The following is a 13,958-nucleotide window of genomic DNA, read 5'->3' as shown; positions in this document are numbered from 1 at the left end:
TGTCGTGGCGACAATAATTTTATATCTATGCACAGGTACTTTGTTGAGTTGAGTATATATTGTTCCTCCATTTTCGAATACATAATCTTTTTTTCTATTCATAGTCGAAGAACAACCTAAAGGTCTTTCATGGAGGAAGGGTAAAAAAATGAAGGTTGGCAAGCTCAGTAACGGGCGGGTCCACTTTGAGCGTCGATAGTTTCTATGCGTCACGTTGAACTCACCAGCTCAATAACTGGCGGGTCCACCACGACCGTCGATAGTTTCTGTGCGTCACGTTGAACTCACCAGCTCAATAACGGGCGGGTCCACTATGAGCGTGCGAAATCTCCGCCCAGATCCTGGTTAGTTCTCTAGCCAATGTCGACTGACGTCTAACAGCAGTGTTGGTATGATGTCGTAATGCCCGCAGGACTGTATGGGCGAACGTTTGCAATGGCTAAATTGGATAATTTGGTGACACACAAAACTGGCAAATCAGAGCATGCATTGATTTGAGTCGTAAAATACTCACCACGTGGTCCATGTACTTCATGTAACGCGTAATTTATTCTGTGAATGCGTATTACAAAGTCCCTAACGAAGATGAATGTAGGATGTGCCTGTATAATCGTATTCGTTCAAATGTTTTTAAAATTCTACAAACTTCATGTCCAAACTTTCAAGTATATATGAAGTCTGAAATTAGGACGGCAAATCGTGTATCCGGCTAATATAAAGTTGTCGCTAATAAAATATGTATCTCAGAGGCGATTTGGCTGCAGCTGTTCATATATCCAATGTGGCCATCGCAGTCAGCATGATGAACACACAACTCCAGCGGAATAAGACACACTCATGAAGCAGAGTGCCAGGGATTCTTGACGCTCTGTCCATATTTACTTACAAGAGAATTACTGTCATTGTATAACTTAAACTTAGAGTGTAGTTTGATGAGATAACTTGAAACATTAGTTTTCCGGTACTAACTTGTGACGTTGATTGAAATTGTCTTACAAAACACGGGATCAAACAAATGCTACACGGCCAGAGGAGTGCACGCCATATGCAGGACCCTTTCGGTATGCTGTTGTCCAAGTAAGGATGATTTATAATGTCAGACTTGAAACTATCCCTTCTGTTGTAAAGTCATTAGAGAGAAAACCGTTCTGGTCTTTGCACAAATATAGGTTCAGATAAGATGCACCATCTACATTGAGAGTCTGTGAATCCAGCGAAGATGCATATATTTCTTTCACAGTTTTTTTTATATATATATATGGATTGTTTCAATCTAGCAGATTATCAATAAACCATTTAATGGATGAGAAAGATCAGGCCTGGTGAGGATTACTCCTTAATAGTTTCTGCATATAGTTTTCTTCGTACAAAAACAGGTAGTGTACATACCCATCACAATACCGATACACTGCCGGGTTACACTTGGGACACATTGTAAGTGGCAGGAATAAGGTGTCCCTTATTTCACACCTCCGGACAAGGTGACGGCGGAACAAATTCTAAGGTCTATTAGTGACGGACTAATCTGGTTCACGACCGAGACCCTCTGGTGTTTTCTGCAACTGTTACAGCCTCGTAGAGCTAAGGAACTTAAGATAAACGGTCAAAACTCTGGAAAAGAACATTTGAAGAAAGAAGTAAACCTATGATGAATAGTTTTCAATATATTTTATTTTGTTTTTTGGTAATACAAACCCATGCATCAGTCAAAACATAAATGTCATTATCAGAGTGGATGCGAGATTCACTGTTTTGTTATCAGTAACCACAACAGAAAGTTGGGGCAAAGTGCTACAAAGTCACTCAGACATGAATAAAACATTCTAATGATGAATCTTTGCCATTAAAAAGACGTCACAATGATTTCTTTACCCTTCTTATTCCACACGTGCACAAATGTAATGATGTGCCAGTTATCCACAGTGTGCTATTCCCCAGTTACAGTGTTACAATAGTTTGCAACTGACCCCACAAGGTGGTGCATTTTAACCAGTAGAAGTCAGAGCAAGAGTTCCCATAATAAACCTGTATGGGAAGAGCAGATATATATGTACCACAGCAGTAAGCATGCACCACAGCCGTAAGTATGCATCACAGCAGTAAGCATGTACCACAGCAGTAAGCATGTACCACAGCAGTAAGCATGTACCACAGCAGTAAGTATGCATCGCAGCAGTAAACATGTACCACAGCAGTAAGTTTGTACCACAACAGTAAACATGTACCACAGCAGTAAGCATGCACCACAGCAGTAAACATGTACCACAGCAGTAAGCATGTACCACAGCAGTACACATGCACTGCAGCAGTAAGCATGCACCACAGCAGTAAGCATGCACCGCAGCAGTAAGTATGCACCGCAGCAGTAAACATGCACCACAGCAGTAAGGATGTACCCCAGCAGTAAGCCTGCACCACAGCAGTAAGCATGTACCACAGCAGTAAGGATGCACAACAGCAGTAAGCATGTACCACAGCAGTAAGTATGCATCGCAGCAGTAAACATGTACCACAGCAGTGACCATGCACCACAACAGTAAGCATGTACCACAGCAGTAAGCATGCACCACAGCAGTAAACATGTACCACAGCAGTAAGCATGTACCACAGCAGTACGCATGCACCGCAGTAGTAAGCATGCACCACAGCAGTAAGCATGCACCGCAGCAGTAAACATGCACCGCAGCAGTAAACATGCACCACAGCAGTAAGGATGTACCACAGCAGTAAGCATGCACCACAGCAGTAAGCATGTACCACAGCAGTAAGGATGCACAACAGCAGTAAGCATGTACCACAGCAGTAAGTATGCATCGCAGCAGTAAACATGTACCACAGCAGTAAGTTTGTACCACAGCAGTAACCATGCACCACAACAGTAAACATGTACCACAGCAGTAAGCATGCACCACAGCAGTAAACATGTACCACAGCAGTAAGCATGTACCACAGCAGTACGCATGCACCGCAGTAGTAAGCATGCACCGCAGCAGTAAGTATGCACCGCAGCAGTAAGCATGCACCGCAGCAGTAAGGATGCACCGCAGCAGTAAGGATGCACCACAGCAGTAAGCATGCACCACAGCACTAAGCATGCACCACAGCAGTAAGCATGCACCACAGCAGTAAGGATGCACCACAGCAGTAAGGATGCACCACAGCAGTAAGCATGTGCCACAGCAGTAAGCACGTACCGCAGCAGTAAGCACGTATCAAAGCAGTAAGTACGTACCCCAGCAGTAAGCATGTGCCACAGCAGTAAGCATGTGCCACAGCAGTAAGCATGCACCACAACAGTAAGCATGTACACATGCAACTATGTGTCTCCATGACAGCAGCCTTGCGTGTGTCTCTATAAACTTGCGGAGACATGGTACACAACTTGCAATTCACTTCACTTCTGCGGATGGTCATTTGTTTCACCCCGGGCTCTGCCTGGTTTCCTTTCACCTAACTCACCTTGTGGAACAAGCCCTTTCCTTTTATGTCAATAACTCTTGCATTCAACATTAATACAGTTCAACAGTTCAAGTCTATCTCATTTTGTTTACACTGGCTATTACAAACAGAAAGAAGACGCTCTGTATCATGTGAAAGAAGACTCTGTATCATGTGAAAGAAGATGCACTGTATCATGTGAAAGAAGACACTCTGTATCATGTGAACAACGACTACATGTGCATGTAGATCCCCAGGGATAGGCTGACATATACTGACATGTAATATAGAGACAATAAGGGCAGCAGCATATTGCCTGGTTTTCCAGCATTAATAAGCTGAGATCAGCTGACAATGATCTCACAATAACTTGGTTAATTACCATGATTGTAGACCTAACTTCTGAACACCTGACTACGATTAGGAAGCACGTGTACAACAGCACTCGAATTGAGATGTGGGAGGTGTAAGCACCTAGTGACAAGGTACAATGCACATGTGATTAACCTCCATGAGTGAAATAGTATGACTAATAAGCATGAGATACAAAATATGAAGTTTTTGTGACTAGTCTATGTGGGCTACAAAATGAGACTAGCCTCAATGAGTGACAAAACGTGACTGGCCTCCATGAGTGACAAATGTGACTACCCTCCAAGAGTTACAAAACATGACTAGCCTCCATGAGTTACAAATGTGACTAGCCTCCAAGGAGACAAAAAAAATGTGACTAGCCTCCAAGGATACAAAAAAATGTGACTAGCATCCATGAGTTGCAAAATGTGACTACCCTCCATGAATGACAAAATGTGACTAACCTCCATGAGTTACAAATGTGACTAGCCTCCAAGGAGAAAAAAAAAATGTGACTAGCCTCCACGCGTAGCAAAATATGACTCTCTCTATACAACTAAGTTTTCCAGGTGCCTCAGTTCAAACTAAGGAAATACATTTACTTGTACCGTCATGTGGGGTATCCCGTATAATCACAATTCAGAAAAAAATGTTAGGCTTCTGATTGGTCAATCTGCCTTGAATAGGCTACATGTAGAAGAGAAATTCAACCTCCAGGCAGATGGCCACGAACCCCTACAGATGGCAGTTAATGTTCAGAACGAGTGGCATCAACAGTACCCAGCACTTCTCCACAGCCATTGCATCAATCCTTCGGGTAGATCATCACCAGCTGACCACACATCCAGAACACACACCATCCTGACGAGTGGTACCAACAGTACCCAGCACTTCTCCACAGCCATTGCATCAATCCTTCAGGTAGATCATCACCAGCTGACCACACATCCAGAACACACACCGTCCTGACGAGTGGTACCAACAACACCCAGCACTTCTCCACAGCCTCAATCCTTCAGGTAGATCATCACCAGCTGACCACACATCCAGCACACACACTGTCCTGATGAGTGGTAGCCCCACAGACCTCTCCATAGTTATTACAGCAATTCTGGTGAGTGGCATCACTTCAGGTAGGTCAGCTGACCACACACCCAAATCACACAATGTACTGATGAGTGGCATCACTTGAGGTAGGTCAGCTGACCACACATCCAGCACACACACCATCTTGATGAGTGGTAGCCCCACAGACCTCTCCATAGTTATTACAGCAATTCTGGTGAGTGGCATCAGCTGGTCAGCTGACCACACATACAGAACACACGATGTACTGATGAGTGGCATCACTTTAGGTAGGTCAGCTGATCACACATACAGAACACACCATGTACTGATGAATGGCATCACTTTAGGTAGGTCAGCTGACCACACATACAGAACACACAATGTACTGATGAGTGGCATCACTTTAGGTAGGTCAGCTGACCACACATACAGAACACACAATGTTCTGATGAGTGGCATCACTTTAGGTAGGTCAGCTGACCACACATACAGAACACACAATGTACTGATGAGTGGCATCACTTTAGGTAGGTCAGCTGACCACACATACAGAACACACGATGTACTGACGAGTGGCATCACTTTAGGTAGGTCAGCTGACCACACATACAGAACACACAATGTACTGACGAGTGGCATCACTTTAGGTAGGTCAGCTGACCACACATACAGAACACACGATGTACTGATGAGTGGCATCACTTGAGGTAGGTCAGCTGACCACACACCCAAATCACACAATGTACTGATGAGTGGCATCACTTGAGGTAGGTCAGCTGACCACACATCCAGCACACACAATGTACTGATGAGTGGCATCACTTTAGGTAGGTCAGCTGACCACACATACAGAACACACAATGTACTGATGAGTGGCATCACTTGAGGTAGGTCAGCTGACCACACATCCAGCACACACACCATCTTGATGAGTGGTAGCCCCACAGACCTCTCCATAGTTATTACAGCAATTCTGGTGAGTGGCATCAGCTGGTCAGCTGACCACACATACAGAACACACGATGTACTGATGAGTGGCATCACTTTAGGTAGGTCAGCTGATCACACATACAGAACACACCATGTACTGATGAATGGCATCACTTTAGGTAGGTCAGCTGACCACACATACAGAACACACAATGTACTGATGAGTGGCATCACTTTAGGTAGGTCAGCTGACCACACATACAGAACACAGCATGTACTAACGAGTGGCATCACTTTATGGAAGGTCAGCTGACCACACATACAGAACACACCATGTACTGACGAGTGGCATCACTTTAGGTAGGTCAGCTGACCACACATACAGAACACACGATGTACTGACGAGTGGCATCACTTTAGGTAGGTCAGCTGATCACACATACAGAACACACCATGTACTGACGAGTGGCATCACTTTAGGTAGGTCAGCTGACCACACATACAGAACACACAATGTACTGATGAGTGGCATCACTTTAGGTAGGTCAGCTGACCACACATACAGAACACACAATGTACTGACGAGTGGCATCACTTTAGGTAGGTCAGCTGACCACACATACAGAACACACGATGTACTGACGAGTGGCATCACTTTAGGTAGGTCAGCTGACCACACATACAGAACACACAATGTACTGATGAGTGGCATCACTTTAGGTAGGTCAGCTGACCACACATACAGAACACACGATGTACTGATGAATGGCATCACTTTAGGTAGGTCAGCTGACCACACATACAGAACACACCATGTACTAACGAGTGGCATCACTTTAGGTAGGTCAGCTGACCACACATACAGAACACACAATGTTCTGATGAGTGGCATCACTTTAGGTAGGTCAGCTGACCACACATACAGAACACAGCATGTACTGACGAGTGGCATCACTTTATGGAAGGTCAGCTGACCACACATACAGAACACACGATGTACTGATGAGTGGCATCACTTTAGGTAGGTCAGCTGACCACACATACAGAACACATGGTCCTGGATACAACAAACACTCAGCACTCAAATAACTGCACATGTTACACAAAGGTCAATATGTGATGAGCTTAGCTGCCAGTGCTATAACCTCTCTGTGGAGAATTTGTTTGTGGGCAGCTGATTGAGAACCCCTACAAGTCTTGAGGAGTGGAAGCTGGGCAGGACGTTCAGGTTGATGGGGCTAGCAGAAGAAGGGGATACCTGTGTAGGGTCCTCCAAGTCTGAGGGGTTAATTGGAGGAGACACATATGGCTTGTTCTCATACTTTTCCTGAGCAACACATTGTAGTCTATTGAGTTCTGCCTCACCCAGTTCCTCACACATTTTGTAAAAGAAAGAGGTTTTGTCCTGGAAAAGCACATGGGGAGGGTCGCACTCCTGTACTCTGCCTCCAGACACCACCTGCAAGCAGACAGACTCCTTTAACAGCAAAAGGGAAAAGTATAAACTCTAAATTCTATTAACAGTTATTAATTATTATCAAAACATAACCACTCATGGTAAACTCGTCAGTACCACAAACATGAATAAAGCGTCTAGTTTTAAACTGGTGTGGATTTAATCATAGCCTCTTGTATAGAGGAACACAAAAAGTGTGTTCTTACTCGTGTCCACAGACCTCATGGAAAATGAACCAGATTTGGTTCATGCAGTAGCCTTAGTGATTTTTGGAACACATCCACATCAATCCACATGAGATTTCATGCAACTTCTTGATCAGGCAATCAGACGCAAGACAAACAGACGGGAACATAACGCAGCAGAAAGGCAATCAAACATGCGGACAGACAAACGAATTGATGGATAATCAGAGGGTCAACCAGTAAACAGATGGACAGATTGACAAAAACTCACACAGGCAACCAGCAAACAGATGGATAGTCTGACAAATGGACAGACAGCACTGCAAACCAATTGACAGCCCAGCAAATGGACAGACACCTTTATAAACCAATGGACAGCCCAGCAAACAGACAGACAGCACTGCAAACCAATTGACAGCCCAGCAAATAGACAGACAGTATTACAAAGCAATGGACAGCCCAGCAAATAGACAGACAGCACTGCAAACCAATGGACACCCCAGCAAACAGACAGACAGCATTACAAAACCAATGGACAGTCCAGCAAACATAGAGACAGCATTACAAATCAATGGACAGCCCAGCAAATGGACAGACAGCATTACATACCAATGGACAGCCCAGCAAATAGACAGACAGCATTACAAACCAATGGACAGCCCAGCAAATAGACAGACAGTATTACAAACCAATGGACAGCCCAGCAAATAGACAGACAGCATTACAAACCAATTGACAGCCCAGCAAATGGACAGACAGCATTACAAACCAATTGACAGCCCAACAAACAGACAGACAGCACTACAAACTAATGGACAGCCCAACAATCATACAGACAGCATTATAAACAATGGACAGCCCAGCAAACAGACCGACAGCATTACAAACCAATGGACAGCCCAGCAAATAGACGGACAGCATTACAAACCAATGGACAGCCCAGCAAATAGACAGAAAGCATTACAAACCAGTGGACAGTCCAACAAACAGATAAGCAGCATGTCAAACAGAGGGACAGCATGACAAACAGACAGACATCAACCCACATCAATCCCCATGAGATTTCATGCAACTTCTTGATCAGGCAATCAGATGCAAGACAAACAGACAGGAATATAACGCAGCAGAAAGGCAATCAAACAGGCGGACAGACAAACGAATTGGTGGATAATCAGGGGGTTAACCAGAAAACAGACGGACAGTTTGACAAAAACTCACACAGGCAACCAGCAAACAGATGGATAATCTGACAAATGGACAGACAGCATTACAAACCAATTGACAGCCCAACAAATGGACAGACAGCATTACAAACCAATGGACAGTCCAACAAACAGATAGGTAGCATGTCAAACAGACATACAGCATGGCAAACACACTGATGGATTGACATACTCTGGATTTAGAAACTCTTACAAACATGAGGTGAACAACTCAGTGTGAGGTATAAATAAAGTGTATATGGGATGTACACCTCATCTATATTATCTGTGGTGTATTGTACCTCAAGTACACCCCAGTCATATGCATATACCTCAGGAACTTCGCAGCAGTTTTTGAATGTGAGATAATGTGCCTCAAATACTCCTCAGCAACTTAATCAACACTTAGAGTATGTACCTCGGGTACATCTCAGAAACTTTTGAAAATCAAAAAACAAATGAACAATGTACGTCTTGTACACCTTAAAATTTTGGGAGTTTTTGAATATACTTAAGTGACCATGCACCTCAGGTACACCTAAGCCATTTTTCAAGTTTTAAAATTCCCTATTGATTGGCCATTCAGCGTACAAATATTCACAAATCACAAAGCACGGACATATTTGCCCCTCATCATTCTAAGATGCCCGCCCCTTAACAATGTGCATATTCCAGGCTGCGGCAAAACCACCCAGTAATGTAGTGTTTGATGCTTCCTCCTGCCGAATTTGTCATGTGTGGGCACATGAACAGTTCTAAAGGGCATATAAAATAAGTAGTACTAAATTTTGATCAAGCAAGTAGAAAGCCTCATGTACATGTGTATCACTGTTGTAATTTACAGACACTGTAAACAAAGAACTGCATGCACTTACAACTTAAATTTATCTATAATTTATACAGCCAACAGTTAAATATTTTAAGCTTGTTTTCTATCAAAATAGAGTGAAAACAGTCTGTTAAATATAAGTTACACCTTGCCTGTAAACATATACCTCATCCATACCTCTGATACAGCCCAGGCATCATATTTTTTATGTAATCTTTCCAAGTACGGTATAATTGGCAGTACCTCAGATACAACTTCATACACACCCCAAAGTATACCTCAGACACACCTCAGATCAGATATACCTCTAGTACCCCTAATAAGGGTGACCGAAGGATACTAGATTGACAGACAGATACATGATATCAGAAATGTAACAAGCAACACACAGCCTGACAAACAGATGGACAGACAGATGAATTTATTTATTTACTCGATTGGTGTTTCACGCCATATTTCTCAAAAATATTTCAGTTATATGACGGCGGCCAGAATTATGGTGGGAAGAAACTAGACAGAGCCTGGGGGAAACCATCAACATCTGCAGGCTTATAAACAGGCAAACAGATGGACAGACAGACTGATAAATAGATGGACATGCAACAGATGGAAAATCAGATAGGTAAACATCAAACAGTCTGACAAACACTCAGAAAGACAGAGAAACACATGGACAGGCATACGAACAGATAACAGTTCATTAGACAGGTAACCAGCAAGCAGATGGCCAGTCTGAAAACCACACAGACCATTATAGACAGATGTACAGTCTGACAAACACACAGGCAATTATAGACAGATGGTCAACCTGTCAACCACACAGACAATTATAGACAGATGTACAGCCTGACAAGCAATTATAGACAAATGGACAGCCTGACAACCACACAGACAAATTATACACAGGTAACCAGCAAGCAGATAGCCAGTCTGACAAACACACAGACAATTATAGACAGATGTACAGTATGACAAACACGCAGGCAATTATAGACAGATTATAGACAGTTTCAAATTAATCAGACATTTGGTTTTGGAGAAAATGACTGTCAAATGTTTTCAATGCAACACAAAATAGCCACCAAATCACGTGACTCAGGTTTCCCAACTTTTCACTCATCAAAGTTCATCACAGAGATTACCACATATCTAAGTTTCACGCATTTCTTTTGGACCCTTTTAGGTGTAGAAGTTATTCAACTTTGATTGTTTTTTTGACATGTACTACTTCTGGTTTGCTGACAACAATGCCAGTTATGCAAAATTTGTCACCTTTCTAAGGATGATGTTAGACCTTAAGATTGCATCTCTAGCTTCTTTGGTTCAGGAGATATACCCAATTCGGCTTTTGATGACATCATTTCCAGTTTTGCAAAAATGGCATTTTTGGAATCAGCGTCCAAAACTGCATCAGTCAGAAATATTTGCCAGACATCTTCTGTGGAAATCTAGAAATTATTAGCAAATAATGAATTTTTTGGTCACATGACATACTCAGCAAATGGCGAGCTTGTACAATTTTCAACAGAGGAAGTAAGCAATCACACACTGTATGTACCCAAGCTTTGTGCAACGGTAGTTAAAATTTCAGCTCAATGGCATCAGTCATTCTGCACAAGGTGATCTTTTAGGTTTGCCACAAAATCCAATATGGCCACCAAGTAATGCGACTAAATGTTTCCAACATATAAAAAAGTACAATTTTAGACCCTTTCCTACAACATACTAAAGTTTCAGTTATGTACCATATGTTGTTTTCTCCAAAACATATCACAAAATTGCTGAGAATAATAATAATCCACACAGATAAAATAGGGATTCAGACCTGAAGCTTGAACCCCTACTTACAGACAGATGGACAGCCTGACAAACACACAGACAATTATGGTGAGATGGTCAGCCAGACAAGAACACACACAATTATAGGCAGATGGTCAGCCTGACAACCACACAGACAATTATGGACATACAGCCTGACAAACACACAGACAATTATAGACATACAGCCTGAAAAACACACAGACAATTATAGACATACAGCCTGGCAAACACACAGACAATTATAGCCAGATGGTCAGCTTGACAACCACACAGACAATTATAGACAGATGGTCAGCTTGACAACCACACAGACAATTAGACAGATGGTCAGCTTGACAACCACACAGACAATTATAGACAGATGGTCAGCCTGACAACCACACAGACAATTATAGACAGATGGTCAGCCTGACAACCAAACAGGCAATTAGATGGTCAGCCTGACAACCACAGACATTTATAGACAGATGGTCAGCCTTACAACCACACAGACAATTATAGACAGATGGTCAGCCTGACAACCACACAGACAATTATGGACAGATGGTCAGCCTGACAACCACACAGACAATTATAGACAGATGGTCAGCCTGACAACCACACACACAACTGCAGACAGATGGACATCCCGAAAACCACACACACAATTACAAACATATGAACAGCCTGACAACCACACACACAATTACAGACATTTGGACAGCCTGACAGCCACACAGAAAATAAGTGACACGTGTACATACCATGACCCTGTCCAGGTCTATAGCTGTATCAGGCAGATGTGTGATGTAAATGATTGTACTTCGTAACAGCTTTGCCCGGGACACACAATGTAAAACTGTATTACACCTGTTAAATTCAAAAGACTGATGAGAGGGAATTCTTCTCAAAATGGATTGTCTTGTCAGACAGATGAGAGGGGATTCTTCTCAAAATAGATTGTCTTGTCAGTATGCCAGTTCTCATGATTGGGTTATCTTGTGAGAACAGCAGTTCTCATACATGTCAGTTGGACATGTAGTTCACATAACTGGATTATCTTGTCAGTTGGACATGTAGTTCACATAACTGGATTATCTTGTCAGTTGGACATGTAGTTCACATAACTGGATTATCTTGTCAGTTGGACATGTAGTTCTCATAACTGGATTACCTTGTCAGTTGGACATGTAGTTCTCATAACTGGAATACCTTGTCAGTTGGACATGTAGTTCACATACCTGGATTATTTGTCAGTTGAACATATAGTTCTCATAACTGGATTACCTTGTCAGTTGGACATGTAGTTCACATAACTGGGTTGTCTGGACAGTTGGACATGTAGTTCACATATCTGGATTACCTTGTCAGTTGGACATGTAGATCACATAATTGGATTACCTTGTCAGTTGGACATGTAGTTCTCATACCTGGATTACCTTGTCAGTTGGACATGTAGTTCACATGCCTGGATTACCTTGTCAGTTGGACATGTAGATCACATAACTGGATTACCCTGTCAGTTGGACATGTAGTTCTCATACCTGGATTACCTTGTCAGTTGGACATGTAGTTCTCATAACTGGAATACCTTGTCAGTTGGACATGTAGTTCACATAACTGGATTACCCTGTCAGTTGGACATGTAGTTCTCATAACTGGATTACCTTGTCAGTTGGACATGTAGTTCTCATAACTGGAATACCTTGTCAGTTGGACATGTAGTTCACATAACTGGATTATCTTGTCAGTTGGACATGTAGTTCACATAACTGGATTATCTTGTCAGTTGAACATGTAGTTCACATAACTGAATTGTCTAGTCAGTTGGACATGTAGTTCACATAACTGGATTACCTTGTCAGTTGGACATGTAGTTCACATATCTGGATTGTCTGGTCAGTTGGACATGTAGATCACATAATTGGACTATATCAACATACATGTAAGTATACCAGTTTTGATGACTAAGTTATATTGTCAGTATACCAGTTTTCATGATAACAAATAGTCATGAGAACTGGTATACTGACAAGAAAATGACATCTTGTAAGAATACCAGATTTGATGACGAGGTTATCTTGTCAGTATACCAGATTTCATGATGAGGTTATCTTGTCAGTATCATGACTAGTTCTCATGACTATAGGTTATCTTGTCAGCATACCAGCTCTCATGATAACATTTCAGAAATGGCATTGTCAGTACACAGTGTTCAGCCTTAGATGACCTTGAAAGTGTACATTCCTTATCCCTTGTGCAATGACTAACCTGAGGTTAGGGTTGGACGAGGCTTCCTCTATGATCACCAATTTAGGCTGTTTGAGCAAGGCTCTAGCCAGCCATAGTAACTGAATCTGACCTACAGAAAACACAGGGCTAACAAACCTCGCCTCTGTGTAAAACTTGTGCGGAAGTTTCTCTATTAATGATGAGAGCTGAACCTGAAAAAAGACAGGATTTCATCTTTTGTTAATGCTTGTCCTCTTACAAGAGACACTCCAAACGATGATATGATTGCTCTCTCAGAACAATAATTTACACAAACATGTAAATACATGTACATGTTTTGTTGATTCAAAAGGAAAAGTGTATCAATAAACTGTAGGATGTGAATATTGCAATCTGAAACACATACCAATACACAAGCTTTCATACAAATGAATCCTAAACTAATTAGAGGCAAATATAAACAT

At 42.3% G+C, this 13,958-nt stretch overlaps 1 protein-coding gene across 1 annotated transcript in view; it reads right to left on the bottom strand.

Moving 5' to 3' along the window:
* Positions 1–6,698: 6,698 nt before the first annotated feature.
* LOC135473766 (ATP-binding cassette sub-family C member 4-like) overlaps positions 6,699–13,958 on the bottom strand; it is a 144,871-nt gene continuing 137,611 nt past the window's right edge. The window contains exons 34-36 of the mRNA XM_064753653.1: positions 13,534–13,706; positions 12,027–12,132; positions 6,699–7,249 (exon numbers count right to left, since the gene is read on the bottom strand). Coding sequence (XP_064609723.1) covers positions 6,929–7,249; positions 12,027–12,132; positions 13,534–13,706 — 600 coding nt within the window. The 3' untranslated portion in view covers positions 6,699–6,928. The remainder of the gene's footprint in view (positions 7,250–12,026; positions 12,133–13,533; positions 13,707–13,958) is intronic.

Source organism: Liolophura sinensis, chromosome 8 (assembly GCF_032854445.1).
Source record: "Liolophura sinensis isolate JHLJ2023 chromosome 8, CUHK_Ljap_v2, whole genome shotgun sequence".
Lineage (NCBI taxonomy): Eukaryota > Metazoa > Mollusca > Polyplacophora > Chitonida > Chitonidae > Liolophura > Liolophura sinensis.
Note: the sequence above shows the minus strand (reverse complement) of the source record. Positions and strands in the feature narration are given on the sequence as shown.